This window comes from Dermacentor andersoni, chromosome 1 (genome assembly GCF_023375885.2).
Source record: "Dermacentor andersoni chromosome 1, qqDerAnde1_hic_scaffold, whole genome shotgun sequence".
Taxonomy (NCBI): Eukaryota; Metazoa; Arthropoda; class Arachnida; order Ixodida; family Ixodidae; genus Dermacentor; species Dermacentor andersoni.
The window spans coordinates 83485216-83503481 of record NC_092814.1 but is presented as its reverse complement, the minus strand read 5'-3'; the positions used below and the strand labels follow the sequence as shown (position 1 = coordinate 83503481).

The following is an 18266-nucleotide window of genomic DNA, read 5'->3' as shown; positions in this document are numbered from 1 at the left end:
TGGGGACGCCTTCAGGTTGGAGACAAAGATGGCTTATAAGACATGGCAAATTTCCATTTCTCCCTGAAGAGGCTGGTTCACCTCACAAATTTTTTGCAAGTAAGTAAAGCGTATCTAATGTCATGAAAATAAGCTCTCAATAATTGCCTCAACAAAACCTACTTCTTGAACAGCCAGGTTGAGCCGGTCTTTGAGTGAGCACAACTCCTGGTCTCTCTGCTCATTTCCACTTGGAAGACACTTCTGAAAATTAAAGCAAGATGTAAATTGCATACGTTCAGGATGAAGGCCTCAAAAATTGCTCCCAGGACTATTGATGGCAGACCATACGTTAGATAAAAGGAAAAACTGTCATCCACCTATATGTAGCATGAAGCTACAAAGGAAACCCATACGGGTTTCTCAGAAAGAAAGCTTCACAGTTGAAGAAAAATATGTCCTAGTCTAGGATTTGAACCCAGGACCAACACCTTTTCGAGTGGTTGCTCTACCATCTGAGCTAATCAGGAGGCTAGTAAATCGCAGTGCAGGGGTGAATTAATGGTCAACTTGAAGTGCAGGGACATAGGAAAACAAAAAAAGAATTATTGGGTTTCACATGCCAAAACCACGATTTGATCATAAGGCATGCCACAGTGGGAGACTCCGGAATAATTTGGAGCACCAGTTCTTTAATATGCAGCAAAACCTAAGTACACTGGTGCATTTCGCCCCGACTGAAATGTGGCCGCCACGGCCGGGATTCGATCCCACAACCTCGTGCTTAGCAGCCCGACACCATACAGGAAATTTTAAACTGAACATGAACCGATATCTCTGAAATGTATTTCAGCTCATACTAAACCAGAACAAGGGGAAAAAAAAATAAATAAAAAGATACCAGTTTTGAATGAAAGAATTCAAGCAAGCATATTGGGTGATGTGGATACGAGAAATGCATTAGGCTAAACAAAACAGGTTTCTTTCCATACTTGGCCCACGCCACTTGCAGCCTGTAAGATGTGTGTGTTGTAAGATGTTGTGTGTTCAACTTGGTAAAGATACTGCATATATTCCAAAAACTATGGGCACCTATGTTCAACTTCGCCACTCTAGCTGTGCCCTATGGCCAAAACATTTTTCAAAAATCTCCAAAGGAATGCCAAAATTTTCGTAAGTGAAACAGCTGTATAAAAAGAACTCGACTGCAGCAAGGGTGCTGCCAATGCACTGTGCTGGCAATACTTTCAAATGCAAGTTAAGCACATCATAAACCAGAGAACACCTGCAGAAATTATCTCAAGCACACGAGAATGGAACCACACAGAATGCGATTCGTGATGTCAAACATTAATGTTGCCAGACTGCTGTATGGTCCTAGTGCGATATAAAAAAAATTTCAAAACGTGCCATACCAAATACACTGAAACTTTCCCAGTGTGGGATGTTTATGGATTAACTGCAATGCACAGTTCATGTTACAATATTTGGTGTCATGGTCCTTTTAGGGCACAACACCAGGAAACATAAAGAGCAGAGAAAAGAGGTGCCTATGGAAAAAACTTTGGGAGGCAACCAAAGGAGCAGTAAGCATAACACTGCAGCTGAGAGTAAAAATGCTGCTGTAGTGGTGGCACAAATTGTATGGGATAGAATACTCTTAGGTGTCATGTGCTATAACTTCCCATTTTCCCAGAGAAGGGCTGCAATTAAGCAGTTTAACATAATTCTGACCCGCCATGGTTGCTTAGTGGCTAAGGTTTTGGGCTGCTAAGCATGAGCTTGCGGAATCAAATCACGGCCACGGCGACCGCATTTCGATGGGGTGAAATTCGAAAACACCCGTGTACTTACATTCAGGTGCGCGTTAAAGACCCCAGATGGTCCAAATTTCTGGAGTCCCCCACTACAGCAAGCATCAAAATCAGATCATAGGTTTAGCATGGCAAAGCACATAATGTTAATTTTTTTACATAATTCTGAATGTAAAGAAAAATATTTTGTGGCATGCACATTAATGCTTACTTTCACATCTCTATAGTACTGTTGTTTCTTGAGCAATGTGATTGGAAATGCATCAAAATTCATGGCAGCAAGCACAAGCAGCTCGGAAGAACCGTGCCACAATTAATCATAGGTAAAAAGTCATGTTTAATATATCAGGCTATTTGGATGTAGAATCAATGCAGTATCCTGTTTTGCTTAAGCAGCAGCACTTGCGTGCACTTGTGCAATACAGAGAAACGTGAAACACACAGGGTGTTTTTTTTTGCCTATACAGATTTTTATTAAATGTAGTGAACGTGGAATTTTTGCGGAGGAGTTGTTAAGCGAGGTAGACATATTTTATCGCTATTAACAAAAGCTTAAAAGGGCTAAATAATAAAATGTGCTAATTATTTAAAAACGAAACCACGAGTGGAGACATGGCAATATTGAAGGCCGTCACGTTTTAATGCAACTCCATTTCTAAAAAATCTTGAAAATTGCACTAATTCAAGATAATTATTGAATTTCCACATGGTTTCAACACATTTCAACACATCAGGCTGCTACGGTATTCTATTAGAAACGCCCGATGATGTAGTGCATGACGAAGTTTGAATGATGACGTGTCACAGCAGATGCTTATCATGAAAAACATGCCATATCAGTATTTGTTGTGACAGGTCACCATTGAAACTTGGTCCTGCACGACGTCACATGGCATTTCCATCCGACGTGATAGTAGGGCTGCTGTTTGGCCGCTTTCGTCGCGTTTGGTTTTAATATTGCCTGCAGTGAGGGCTAAAATTTTATTATGAGTATCTTGAATTAGGTGCTATTTTCAATATTAAAACACAGAGAGAGAAAGAAAGTGGGAGAGAGAGACGAAAATCAGAGTGCCCTAAATTGTGACTACCTGAAAATTTTCCATATAATCAAGTGTCCCCAGAGGTTTAATAAAAAAAGTAAATTTTTATTGACCAGTCTTGTCGAACTTACACTATTGTGGCAAAGTATATCCACCTTGCCTAACAACTCCTCTGCAGAAATGCCACATTTGCTACGCTCATAGCAGTTTCATAAAGAATCTGTCTAACACCTACTGTATTGTCTTGAGCAAGTGAGGTGAAAAATTTGCAATGGTGTCTCAATTTTGGATATTTCTGTTAGCAAGATGTTTTAAACTGCCCATGGTGATTGTGCTACGTGCTTTTTTATTGCCTTCTGCACATTATAATGCATATGAAACAAGCTGTTTATTTGTTCAAGACTTGTTCGCATCATTTTTATTAAGCGTGGCTCAGTATCAATCTACATGTATAATGCCTGGTATCAGTTCTCCATTTTTTGTCCTTTGACTTATCTATGTAGTCACCGCAAAACTGCTTCATTATTGCTAGCAGCATTTTGTTGTGAAACTACTATTTTTGATTTATGCAAGAACAAAATCACCCATTAACTTAATCAGTACCACTTGTTCTTTCATGTTTACCAAATCAATGCCTAATTTCATGCCCTTATTAGAGATCATAACAATAAAAAGAAAGACATAATATAAGTGATTATGTGCATAATAAAATGCATCTAATGCTGCATGCCTCCCCAGACAACACTTTTGTATCGCACCCATCATCACATGTTTGCCCTCTTAGTTGCTGTTATTCACATGTATGTATGTTCAACTTGAAATACATAAAGCCAGCTATCTTAAATTATGGCTAGAGGAAGCATATATGTTTGTTGCATCTATGTAACACTAAATTTACATGCTTGTAACCCAATGAAACATCCTGTCCTGTCCCCCACATGCCAGTGCCATGTGCCAACCATTTCCAATTACTCAGGGTGAGAACTTGCCAACACAAGACGTTGCTGATAGTCTACATTCACCATATTGTGTAACAACATGTGAGGCGGAAGGTCAAGTGTGCAGAGTTAAACCGGCTCAACAGGTTCGATGGTGTGGAACCAGTTTGATAACTGATATAGTACTTCATTTCTCCAAATATTAACTGCACCAGAGGCACAATAACAGCTTGAGCCTGAACATGGACCAAAGGAACACTTTTTTTTTCACACACTAATTATAATGTGTGTCTATAATGCGCTCTTGTTTGCTCTCATTTGGTCACATTTTAGTCTGCACTAACTGTACAGCAAATTAAAAACACTTTGGCTGAACTTGTTGGGCTATTTAAACTACAACTTCTCACAATTCCCATAGTAGCTGGTGCCATAGGCCATTAAAAAATTAAATTATGGGGTTTAACGTGCCAAAACCACTTTCTGATTATGAGGCACGCCGTAGTGGAAGTCTCCGGAAATTCTGACCACCTGGGGTTCTTTAACGTGCACCTAAATGTAAGTACACGAGTGTTTTCGCATCTCGCCCCAATCGAAAAGTGGCCGCTGCGGCCGGGATTCGATCCTGCGACTTCGTGCTCATCAGCCCAACACCATAGCCACTGAGCAACCACGGCGGGTGCCATAGGCCATTCATTATTGCACCAACAGAAATAGATCAATTTGACTTAGTTTTTCTATGCATTGTTAAACTTTTCTGTGGCATTTCTTCAACTAGCAACATTATGCACTGACTGAAATGACGAATGAACTTTATCTATTTGTCAGATTTTGAACTTTTGAACTGAAATAAAACTTTGACTGCAGCTATAGTCAAAACTAGCTTCCGGTGCTTCTAGTACTTCTTCTATGAAGAAATGCAAAACTTGCACTTTACTTAACTAGGCAACATAAGTTTTAAATGATAGCAGCAGTGAAGGCACAAAAGATTCTCTCAGTTTGTCAATTTTCTGATTCAATGATATGCTGTTTTAACTATGTCTCCAAAAATGATAGACGATCATGACTGCATGTTACTTTATTAATTGTGTTCTACTAATATGAAAAGCAATTTTATTTTCCCCACCATGGGTTGCTCATATCCATCAGTGTTTCGACAGTGCATGTACAAATTATTACGAGCAACCCTTCCCATGGTGTACGGCTTCCACTCGCACCAGAGCACACAGTCAAATTCAGACTTACATTCTACTGAAGCTTGAATAGCTGTCTAATCTCTGGCATTTGGAACACCGGCTGTGCATATGCCCTTATTCATTACTGTAAGATATTGTGCAAGACCCCACTTCACTGTAGAGCACTGTACAGGAACTGAAGAAAACATGTGGAGGCTCCAGCGCCAGTAGAATGCACACTAGACCATCTTGCTTGCATAGAAAAGCTGATCGAATGCAATAATAAAGTAAGAGGAGGTGTCTGTGCGCTCCCTGACCTGACAACCATTGCTTTGTTAGCCTAAAGAATATAGTTCTAACAGCAAACCAGCTGCCTGCTAAAATGAGTAAAAAGAAATGCTCCCTGTACAATAGGAACTTACCCGTTTTCACATTTGCAAAGCTATGGCTTTCCCGCATAGCACTGGCATCACTATGGCTAGTATTGATGCCAATAAACTTTCTTTTTTTTGTGTGTGATCAGATGTACAAAGTTGGGAACTACGAACCAGGTGCGTGTTTTGCATATTTCAGATTTTCTTTTATCCTCCGTGTATATATATATATATATATTACTACTATCATTCATGTTCCTTGACATGCTTCTTTGAAGCTTCACATCAGAATTCCCAAAGATTGTCAGAGCAATTATTACTACCATATATCCATTCAGAACACCTGTGATCAGGATATCATTTCATGTAGCGCAGTATAGGTTGCGACTGCTCCGTCATGAAATACAATGTTAAAATGTAAAAGCACTGATATGAGGACATTTGTAACAATAAGGAAAGAGTTAAAGGGATACCAAAAAGAAAAATAGGTCAAGTTGTAGTAAATTACCCTTCTAAAACACCAAAAAAGCCACTCTTACTGTGACAGGAGGCTTGATAAGCCAGCAAAGATACAAAAATGAGACTCCATTATTTTAAGTGGGTAAAAATCAATGAACATTGTATTCAAAAGGAGCCAACGACTGAACGTGGACTTTTACTGAGGCATAACAGCTAAATTACAAAAAAACACTTTTAGATCCATGTCGTCACACTGATATAATGGCGAAAGAAGGTTCAGCCCGATATTTTAAAAATTGAAATTAGAGCTTTCACTCCTTTAGTAATCAACCATGAAATTAACAAAAATATAGTTTTGAAAGAACCCATATCAATTGAAAGTGATTCAGGAGTGCTTCCCTTTAGTGTGCCTTTTCGAGTTTCCATCTGAAGCCATAAAATTCCTTGGCAGTGCACAATATCTGCAATCGGTGGATATTTAGACTCATTATTCCTAGAAAATATGTGCTTCCTTACCTCGCATTCAACGTCAGTTTGTGTGCCCATGATCACAGTAGATTTCTTGTCATCATCAGTTTGTACTAACGCATGGTGTAGAGGTAACGAACCCTCCCTTTGGTCATTCTTCCTGAAAGTGCTTGACAGGTCTGTCTGAGTGGTCTGATGTCCAAAAGTTTGGTCAAGTACGTCAGTCTGAATTCCGACTTCAGCATATGTTTCAGTTGTAGCATCTTTTTTACTCCCCTTGGTTGCCACCAAGTGCATTTTATCCACGGTCACCTTGGGTGCTGAAGGCTCTTTTGACGTGTCGAAGTTCAGACACCGCCGTACATTTACAGTTTTTGTTTTCCATGGGGAAAGCAGAAAGCTCTCGAGAGACTTTGGGGTTCCTTGGATGACCATGCTTTCCTCCCAAACTGAAGACAACGTGGGAAGGCTTTCACTTAAGTTACTCTGCCTCTAAAAGAAAAGAAGATACAAGTACAAAAGTAATGTAATGGCTAACAAAAGAAAACCACTGCAACAGAAGTTTCTAGGGCAGTATAGTGAAAGTGAGAGGCTAAAATACTGAAACACAAAGCACAAACCACCATGTAAGGTATGACGCAAATTCACGTGTTCTTTCAAGTGAAGATAAACTAATCAAAGGCTGCCATGATAAACAAAAACTAGGGGCGTGCGAATATCAAAATTTTGAAATACCAATCGAATATGAATACTTAGCATCGAATTAAATATCAACAAATGATATGCAAATGCATGTATAAGCAAGTGGGTTATTTTAACAAGATGTTGGGACATTCCAATTACATTGCCATTGGCAAAAAAATTGAACTAGTAAGCTGTTTATACTAACAGATTGCGTATTTGGCTCATGTTAGCTTTAGGAAATTTAGTAATTTCTGCTGTTCTCGCCAACCTGTGCCTCATTATATTGCATCAGTTTCCCGTAAACGCCAAGACATTAGACGTTGTATTAGCCGTCACTCATAGCATTTGCTTTCATGCAATAAGCTCAGGATTGGGGATGGAACTTGCAAGAGATTGCACCCTCACTGTTTGCAAGCCCAAGCCCCTCGCTACTGAGAGGTTGGGTTTCCTGTAGAGCTTATACATCCAGTGAATAAGCATGTGTTACAGGCGAAACTTCGCCAGCAACACGAAATTATCCCAAAACTCAGCACAATATCAGACACACCTTCTTAGATTAGATAGAAATAAATGCTAAGAACCATGTTTGCTAGTGCACAATCATCAATATAATAGATTTGTTTCGTATATTCCTATCCAAAGGAATATTAAAAAATTTTCGATAACTTAGTTCTCAAATTGAATATCAATATTAAAGATGAAATTTTCGAATATTCACACACCCCTAACAAAAACAGTTCTAAAGGAAAATAAATTACAAACACATTAGCAGAAGCACGCATGCGCAGTTTCTTTTAGCTTTGCACAGAACTGCATGCTATTACACTACCAGCAGAGGACTGTGTATAGTAGTACATGGAATGTTTCAGCAACAAGTCTTTTCTGACCAACAGTTAGAAATTGTGAAAATTGCCAATGAACTCATTAACAAAATTTTTTCTCAGTAGCACAGCACAAACTGCAACTGTGGAATTGAAGCTGGGCAGTGCTTGAGGGATGTCAACTTAGCAGGAATTTTGAGACTAACACAAGTTTTGAAATATATATCTGCAAACTTGCAGCTAAATGTATTGGTGTTCAATGTACTTTACAAGAAATCCTTCATTTGGCAATGCTGTACAAAACTACATGGAACACCAATGCTTTTCTTGGCAGGTAATGATAATGAATGTCTACAATAACATGTATTTAATACAGCCTGTTCTTTCATTTGTGACAGAACATGTAAAGCTGCAGAACTTGTAGATTGTACCCTGAGGGAAAGTCAGGCATTAGAGGGGGCATTCTTTACAAGAGTTAGATTGACTGTTCCTTTCCACTAACAATACATTTATTTTTACTTAACACATGGATCCACACTAGCCTATTTCTATGAATCCAGAAGCTTTCCATGAGTCACCTGGTACATACAGAGAACTAGTGATGATTCAGATCTGGTACGACAGTCAAGAATGCAGGAAAGACTCCTCCCAGAAAACATGATATGCCTGCCACTGATATGCCTGCACTCTTCGTGCCACTGGCATGAACTGGAAGAATCTCACTTCTTCAGCAACAATGAGCATAATCTGTCACAGACAGCACATGTGAACAGTCAAAGTAGGTGTGTGTGGGGAGCATGACAGCTCGCAGTACAAATGGATAGCTTGAAAAGTTATTGTGAGAGCGCTTTGCCTGACTTCCTGCACAAAACACTTCTTTGCAAAAACCCCCTCATCTCAGTGTATAGGAGCAGGCCACCAAGAAGCTGCACCATAAACCTGAATGGCCAGGTTGATCGCTTCACAGTGGGCGTCACTTACTCTTGACAAACAAAAAGCTACCCCTGCAGGTTGAAGGGTTTCATTACAAGGAAGTGTTGTAGCAAGGGGAAGGCGGGGGCATGGATACAAAGTATAAGGAATGACAGGGAGATTAGGATAAAGTGATTCACTGGTGCATATCTGTATGTTCCTTATGAGGAACCAAGTTTTTGCTGTATTCTTGACCTCTCACAGACTACAAATAACTCAAACAAATCTCAAAATTGTTACTGGTGCAGCATGTTCTTAATGCATTTTAGAACCACTTAACTAAAAACTTTCAATTAGTTCAGACTTTGACTTTCCAGGGCAGAGAAGTGTGGCCACTAGTGATGCTGAAGTGAGCAATGTCTGGCGCGAGGTATGATTAATCGAAACATGGTCCCATTGAACAGACAGGCTGCTGTGCATACTGAGGGGGGCCAATGAATAGTAGCACCAATCCAGTCATGCATCCTTGAATGAATGAATGAATGTTTGATGTTTAATGGCGCAAGGGCCAAGTATGATAAAAGAGCGCCATGGCCGTGGTAATGAGTTCGCAGTGTAGTTATGAGTTCTATTAAGTTGGTTTGATGTGGCTGTAAAGGGGCCTTAAAAAAGTAACTCTAAAGTGCGTAAAATCCGTATAATAAGATTATGGCGATGACATATGACGTGTACTATGAACATTAAGATGCATTTCAAAAGAATGATACAATGTATAAAATATATCAGATTCCATAATTGGCTAGAGCATTACTGCCTTCTTAGAGCCCTTGAAACACAAGGGCCTGGAGGCATGTGCTGTGCAAAACAATTATCGCAGCGGCATCCTCTGGAACGAGGGTGCTCTACGAATTTAATGGACTAATAACATGTAAGGTAACATCATTTAAGAAACCGAGGACTGCTTTAGTGTTAAATAGCGGTTCTTGGCCAAGAAACATGGCCGGGTAAGAGGGATGTGCTAACGGTATGCCATAGGAAAATATTTTTCTTTGATGTGGTTTGCCATGGGAACCAACTCTCTTGTTTCCACTGTGGAAATAGTGGCAGCTCATTGCTTACTTTAAATATTATTCTGTATGTAATAGTTGGTGTAATAACTTGCAGATTTATTTTTGTCCATCTTGAACAAAATATGATCCATGGCTGCTTGAGTTAATGTGAGACAACTTTATTTGGTTCATTAAAATGTAACATATTTTAAATATGTGGCATGCCATGTTTGGTAAAGAAGCAGGTAATTATGCACGCTGCCACTGCTCTATGAGTGTCGCTATTATTAATTTTCCAAATGCTTTCTACAGAAAAGTGGTCCTTTCCTGCTATTACTACCACCATAGAGTTGCAAAATAACACTAACGTCATCTGAGGAGTCAAAACACTTAAAAGCATGCTGTGGGCAATGTTTTAAATTTCAGTTCAATGACTGAAAGAAATAGTGGCATAAACTAAATAATAAGTTAATTGCCTGACTGAATTTTGCTGCCACAAACATTTTCTAATGACTCGTCCTGTGGACTGCTTGTCCTGTCCCCTCTGCCGTCACGTCTCGTCTGAAGTCGAGGGGTCTTTTCCTCTCTAATGGCTCGATACCCCAAAGGCTTGTTTGGAGCTTTAGAAGCATCAAGACTGATAGGTATACAGGGTTTCCCAACTATCATGCACCTAGATTTAAAAATATGCAAATGCCATTTAGCTAGTCAAAACCACGGTAATGTTGTTTGCCGTCAATTGGACATACTCAGATTATTTACTGCATTCTGCCTAATGACATAATTAGTCTTAAGTAACGAACTCCAGAAATATTATAATTAGATTAAAGGTGTCAATGAGAAAATTGTAGAGCAACATGAAAAACTCCCTATACAGCTCTCTGTTGTATATACGTGCTACATGAAAGTAGAGCGGCAAGTTGGGCTAGTTGGTGGAAGTGTCACTGTATTGTCTTGAGCAAGTGAGGTGAAAAATTTGCAATGGTGTCTCATTTTTAGATATTTCTTTTAGCAAGATGTTTTAAACTGCCCATGGTGATTGCGCTATTTGCTTTTTTTATTGCCTTCTGCACATTATAATGCATATGAAACAAGCTGTGTTTATTTGTTCGACTTGTTTGCATCATTTTTATTAAGCGTGGCTCAGTATCACTCTACATGTATAATGCCTGGTATTAGTTCTCCATTTTTGTCCTTTCACTTATCTATGTAGTCACTGCAAAACTGCTTAATTATTGCTAGCAGCATTTTGTTGTGAAATTCCAATTTTCGATTTATGCAAGACCAAAATCCCACATTAACTTAATCAATACCACTTGTTCTTTCATGTTTACAAACCCAATGCCTAATTTCATGCTCTTATTACAGATCATAACAATAGTAAGAAAAACATAATATAAGTGATTACGTGTATAATAAAAAGCATTTAACGATGCATGCCTCCCCAGACAACACTTCTGTATCACACACATCACCAAGTGTTTGCCCTCTGAGTTGCAGTTATTCACATGTATATGTGTTCAATTTTAAATACATACTTTATGATAACAGAAATCTTTGCGCTACTTATTCCTGGGTGGTTTCCTCCGACAGGGCTCCACTGGTGATCCCGGTTAGCTGGGCCTGATCTAGGGTCACCAGTTGGCTTTCCAGGTCCAGTTCGGAGAGTCTTGCCTCTTAAGACCATGCAGTGAGTGGCTCCGGGGCCCGAGCGCTCCCAGGAGTTTGCCGAAGGGGGGGGGGCTGGCGATGCTGAAGCATGCCCCCCCCCCCCCCCCCACCTAACGTGACATTGCCAGAGTTTTGTCACCCACATCATTTGAGGTTTCTTTTGACCTGCCTTGACCTTCTCACTTAAAATTTTATTGTAGCTAATTGCTTACTGCCTCATTGTTGGCGCAGACCTGCACGGATTTTAATTCAAACTTTGATTTATTTCTGAAGATCCTGACAATAGGAGAACAAGCACATTAGAAGTACTAGCGGCGGCTGCCTCATCTGTATTTTCTCACTTCAACATTGTTTGAAATTTCCACTGTAAACACCATGCATATACACAATATATTCAAATATATACTCAGCACAAAGTTCATTACATCTTGAAAGAGAAGGAGGTAGCCAATTAACAGTTATTTCTAAAGGAATGGATAGCTAAAGATATAGATTAGGGATGGAAACACATTGTCACTTGCACGCAGATGTTATAGATATATACAGCGTGTCTTAATTAACTATCATGCACCAAGATTTAAAAGGAAGCAATGCGTTACTCGAAGAAAACCTAGTGCATATTGTTTCCAGTACAGTGGAGTAGCTGCCAGTAATTCTTTAGTTACTGAGATTTAATTAGACAATTCTAATTAATTATGCAATTCGAGACATACTATCATAATTATCAAAGCGTCAATGAGACATTTGTAGGCACAGCCAAGAGACATCTAACTGCGGTATTTTCAGTGACGCACTAATTGAGTACTAATTTTTTCCGATTGATAAATAAACCCTGCGAAATATGACGAACACCACGTGACTGCGCTCCCACCCGCATCATAAAGCAGCGCCCTCAAACAGGCTTCTTCTGAATTGGACAGAACGAAATGAAGGAAATAAAGAAAAAAATCACCGCCCAAGCACTCCGTACAGATGGTTAACCAGCAAAGCTGAAACGTGCAGCCCTGGTGTTTAGCACTGATTAATCCCAACAGTTCATTAAAAGACGGCTTGGTAGGCTGCAGGATCCTTGGCACACGGTTGTTGCTCGTGCTTGGCTGCACGAGCCTGTTCTTGTGCCCGGGCTGCAGCATCATGACAGCGTGGACAAGCTCGTTCCTGGTTTTGCTTGCGGAGGATAACGGATGTCTGCCGTAGAATTAGATCGTTGGTCATCAAGAAAGCCACTGAAGATGTGATAAAGCAGACTCAGTAATGCATAGCTGCAGAAGGAGACCTATTCAAACACGTCCTCTAGGCACCAGCTGGTGTTCAACGGCGCTTACGAATTCGTAGATAATAAGGGCCCACTAGAATCTGATGCATTTTTTGTTTGTTTCTTGTTTCTGGTGTAAAATATAGCTGTGCACACACTCTGTCGATGTGGCATGAGCAAAGCCGTGATTTTGAAACATACTGTGGCTATTACATTGCTTTTCGCGTTTCATGCATGGTCAGAGCAGTGCTTCGGCCGCATTATCAAGGGACTTTTGTTATCAATGTGATCAGTCGTCCTTGAGAGACGGATGATAAGTGTGATGTAGAGAGGAAGGAATAATAGCAAAGCCGTGAAGCCAGCTATTGGTGCTCCTTCCATACCATCATGAAGGTGATGCGCTGTCTTTTCAGGTTTGCGATAGGCAACGCAGTTGTTTTCAGTTAGCTTATTTGAGGGCGCTGCTTTATGATGCGGGTGGCAGCACAGTCACGTGGTATTTTTCATATTTCGTGAGGCTTGTTTGCCAGTCGGAAAAAAATTGCATGCAATTAGTACGTCGCTGAAAACACAGCATTTAGATGTCATTTGGGGGTGCCTGGAGGTGCCTATAAATGCCTAATTGACACTGATAATTAGTACAGTACTTCTCGAATGAGATAATTACATAATAATAATATTAATTATATATATATATATATATACATATATATATATATATATATACATATATATATATATATTGCCAAGAGATTTATTAGCAATTGGCGCGAACGGGTAGCAGTCACAAGCGTTCGGCGAAGGACAGCAACCACGAGCTCATGCCGGTAGCGATGGTGCTGTGGCACAGGCAGGCTACTCTTCTTTGTTACAGTCGCCCTCAGCAGAAAAAGGTGCCATCCTGGCAGCTTAAGGCGAAGAGACTACAATTGGGTCGTAGTACAGCTTAATGCGAGAGATGTGGACAAGTTCGTGGCCGCGATGGCGTAGGTCCGTCGCTGGCATGAGGGTCTCTACGATATAATTGACAGAGGACGTTTGCTCCAGAACGCGGTAGGGTCCTAGGTATTTTGCGACAAGTTTTGAGGAGAGGCCAGGTGTAGTAGCGGGTACCCGAAGCCATATGAGAGAGCCAGGCGAAAAAGTTGGTGCAGAACGGTTGGCAGGTTGACGGGATTGCTGCTGCCACTGGTCCTCGGTGGAAAAAGAGCGGGCAAGCTGGCGGCATTCCTTGGCATGACGAGCAGCTTCAGATAGCGGAGTACCTTCGGAAGCGTCAGGTGCATATGAAAGAATGGTATCGAGCGTAGTAGAAGGTTCTCGTCCGTATAGGAGAAAGTAAGGAGAAAAACCAGTAGTTGCTTGGGCCGCAGTGTTGTACACATACGTCATGAAAGGGAGAATGCGGTCCCAGTTTGAATGATCAGAGGCGACGTACATCGAGAGCATATCGCCAAGAGTACGGTTGAAGCGCTCGATCATGCCATTAGTTTGCGGATGGTACGCTGTACTGGTGTGGTGGACGATTCGGCATTCGTCGAGTAGTGCCTTCAAAGCATCAGAAAGAAAGGCGCGGCCTCTATCGCTCAGAAGTTCGCGAGGGGCACCGTGGCGAAGAACGAAATGTCGTAACAGAAACAATGCAACGTCGCGGGCGGTGGCAGTCGGCAGAGCAGCTGTTTCAGCATAGCGGGTCAAGTGATCCACTGGAACAATAATCCAGCGGTTCCCTGCTCGAGTGGAGGGTAGTGGTCCGTGTATGTCTATACCAACACGATCGAAAAACCGACTAGGGCATGGAAGGGGTTATGACGGGTAGACTTGTCCGGGAGGTAATTTTCGGCGTTGGCACTGAGCACAGGAGTGAATGAACTTTCGGACGTAGTTATACATGCCGCGCCAATAAAATCGGATGTGTAGTCGAGCGTAGGTCTTGAAGAGGCCGACATGAGCGCACTGAGGGTCTACGTGGAAAGCGTCGCAGATAAGGTCACGGAGATGGCGGGGTATCATGAGAAGTCACTTGCGACTGTCAGAGAGGTAATTACGACGATAAGAAGGCCGTCGCGAATGCAGAAGTGGGTAGCCTGGCGGCGAAGAGCGTAAGATGGTAAAGAGGTGGATGGATCAGAAAGGATGCTGATGAGAGCACTGATCCAGGGATCCTTGCGCTGCTCCGACGGCATGTTGCGCAGTGCATGATATGTAAGTGTGGGCTCAAGGGTGGATAGGCAAGTGCAGTCAGCGGAGACCGGTGAGCGAGAAAGGGCGTCAGCGTCAGTGTGTTTGCGGTTGGAACGGTAGAGAACGCAGATGTCGTACTCCTGTAGCTTAAGGGCCCAGTGAGCAAGTTGGCCAGATGGGTCCTACAGGGTAGACAGCCAACAAAGGGTGTGATGGTCAGTGACGACATCGAAAGGGTGACCATACAAATAAAGACGGAATTTTCCAAGGGCCCAAATAATGGCTAAACACTCCTTCTCTGTAACAGAGTAATTAGCCTCAGCCTTTGTCAGAGTTCGGCTTGCGTGGGCAACGACATATTCATCAAACCCCGCTTTTCGTTGCGCGAGTACGGCCCCAAGTTCGACGCCGCTGGCATCGGTGTGGACCTCTGTGGGGGCTGCAGGATCGAAGTGGTGGAGGATAGGTGGCGAGGTTAGCAGGTAGCGTAATTTCGTGAAGGCGTCATCACAGGCGGGCGACCAAGTGGAAAGTTCTTCGTCGGCACTTAGAAGGGCTGTCAGGGGTGCACTTATCGAAGCGAAATTTCGAAGGAAACGTCGGAAGTATGAGCATAAACCAAGAAAACTTTGAAGCTCCTTTAACTTCTTTGGTTGCGGAAAGTCGGCGACAGAGCGGAGCTTGGCTGGATCCGGAAGGACGCCGTCTCGCGATACAACATGGCCAAGAATAGTGAACTTTCGGGCGCCAAAACGACATTTTTTTAAAGTTAAGTTGAAGTCTTGCGTCTGTAAGGCATTTCAGAACTTGCTCCAGACGGCTGAGATGTTTTGGAACTCAGCGGAAAAGACATCTACGTCGTCCAGGTAGCATAGACATGTGTTCCACTTGAGGCTGCGTAAAATATTATCCATCATTCTCTCAAAAGTGGCTGGAGCTTTACACAGGCCGAAAGGCATTACGATGACTTCGTATAATTCGTCAGGTGTTACAAATGCTGTTTTAGGTTGATCAGATGGTGCCAAAGGGGCTTGCCAGTATCCAGAACAAACATCCAGCGAAGAAAAGAACTCCGCTTCCTGCAAACAGTCGAGGGCATCGTTGATGTGCGGTAACGGGTAAACGTCCTTGTGCGTTATCTTGTTCAGACGTCAGTAGTCGACACAGAATCGAATACAGCCATGCTTTTTCTTAACGAGGACGACCGGTGATGCCCAGGGACTGTTGGAAGGCTCCACAACGCCACACTAGAGCATGTCAGCAACCTGGTAATCAATGACACGGCGCTCAGAGGCGGATACTCAGTAAGGGCGCTGCCGTAAAGGTGCATGACTGCCGGTATCTATCTGGTGAAAAACGGTCGATGTGCGGCCCAAACCAGAAGCATGGCTGTCGAAAGAAGCACTGAACCTCTGCAGGAGAGCAATAAGCTGGCTTCGTTCTGAAGACGACGTGCCATCGTCGATGGAGCAGTGGAAAGTGTCGAGGAGTGACTGATCAACCGCAGGGTCACAAGTAAGTGCGCCAAGGTCCGCAGAAGTAGAAACGGCAGGAGCGTCAAAGATGCAAAAGGTGTCGACCGGTTGAACAAGGCCTAGGCATTCACCATAAAATAAAGCTAAAGGGCAGGCCGTGGGATTGTCGACGACCATTTTCGTAACGCCATTGCGAAGAGTAAGGAGAGCAAAGGGCAGCGGAGAACATCGGCGGCGAATGAACACCTCAGAGGGCGTAAAGAAGACAGTGCCATCAGAAATAGCGGCGCACGACACAGGCACAAGCAGGGAAGAGCGTGGAGGGACAGCATTGTTTTCGGACACAACCAGTTTAACACTAGAAGGGCCGTTTTCGATAGTCTCAAGGTCGGGAAGTGCAGAAAGTTCGAGTTCGGCGTGACAACAGTCAATAACGGCGTCATTATTTGCAAGGAAGTCCCAGCCTAATATAATGCCATGGGAACATGAGGGCAGCACGACGAATTCGACGGTATACCGTAGACCTTGAATGAAGACGTGAGCAGTACAGGCAGTGAGAGGCGTTATATTCTGAGCGTTCGCGGTTCGAAGGGAGAAGTCAGAGCGAGGCGTCAAAACCTTTCGTAGTGTGCGGCAGAGTTCGGCAGAAATGACGGATACGGCGGCTCCTGCATCTACAAGTGCCAAGACGGCGATTCCTTCGACAGAGACTTCAATTACGTTGGCTGGAGAGGGACGAGGACTTGGGCATTGTGACGTGGACGCAGTTTGTGCCTCGGGAACTGCGGCCATCAGTTTTCCTGCTCGGTGGGCACGGGACGGTGCCGCATCGGAGAAAGCGAGTGATGACGGGGAGATGGTGAGCAGCGGGTAGAGGTGGTTGGGCACTCAGGGGAAAAGGAAGAGGTAGGAAGGCTGGAAGGCAAAGAGGAAAACGGAGCGGGGAAAGGTGGCGCTCACCGGATGTTCTGAAGAGGAAGCATGCAACGACGACAATGGCGTGCCACGTGACCAGCACCACCGCAAGCAAAACATATTGGGCGGTCATCGAAGGTGCGCCACTGGTGGGGGCAAGGTCCGAGTCGTGGTTGAGGATTCGGAAAACGCTATCAGTCGGGTAGCGGCATAGGAGGAAAATGCCGCCGGTCGTGAAGCAGCATAGATGGTGGAAAAAATGTCGGTGGTCGATGCATAGAGGGTGGCAAGGGCGTTTGTGGACGAGATCGGGAAACTGCTTCAGCATACGTGAGAGGTGCCGTAACTGGTGTCTGCTCAGCGGCTGGAGGAACGGCTTGAGATACTTGCTCTTGAATGAAGTCGTGGATCGTAGGATGCAAAGCAGGTGGTGGTTCCTGGACAGAAGATATCAAAGATAGCTGGCGGGCGACCTCTGCACGAACGAATTCCTGAATTTTTATAACAGAGCAGCATGGTTGTCATCGACTCCAAGGCTTGACAGAGAGTTGGCAGGCGGGGTGGGACGTCGGGTGTGAAGCCCTTGCCTGCGTAACTCTTCGTAACTCTGGCACAATTCTATCACTTCAGCGACAGTGTGAGGACTCTTCGATAATAACATTTGAAAAGCGTCGTCCTGAATACCCCTCATTATATGTTTGACCTTCTCCTCCTCTGACATCGACGCGTTCACCTGTTTGCAAAGATCAACAACGTCCTCAATGTAGCTCGTGAAGTTCTCTCCGGCCTCTTGGGATTGTGTGCACAAACGTTGTTCTGCACGAAGCTTTCATTCTGCTGGCCGACCGAAAACTTGGGTAAAGTTGGTCTTGAAGACCAACCACGAAGTGAGGTCGGCTTCATGGTTTAGAAAGCATAGTTTCGCAACATCCGTAAGATAGAATGCGACGTTTCTTAACTTGGTAATATCATCCCACTGGTTATGGGCATTCACTCGCTCATAAGACGAGATCCAATCTTCAACGTCTTTGTCATCTGTGCCGGAGAAAATAGGGG

General features: G+C 43.0%; 1 protein-coding gene across 1 annotated transcript in view; it reads right to left on the bottom strand.

Moving 5' to 3' along the window:
* LOC126546105 (uncharacterized) overlaps positions 1-18266 on the bottom strand; it is a 153408-nt gene that overhangs the window by 37482 nt on the left and 97660 nt on the right. The window contains exons 13-14 of the mRNA XM_055061665.2: positions 6293-6736; positions 163-243 (exon numbers count right to left, since the gene is read on the bottom strand). Coding sequence (XP_054917640.1) covers positions 163-243; positions 6293-6736 — 525 coding nt within the window. The remainder of the gene's footprint in view (positions 1-162; positions 244-6292; positions 6737-18266) is intronic.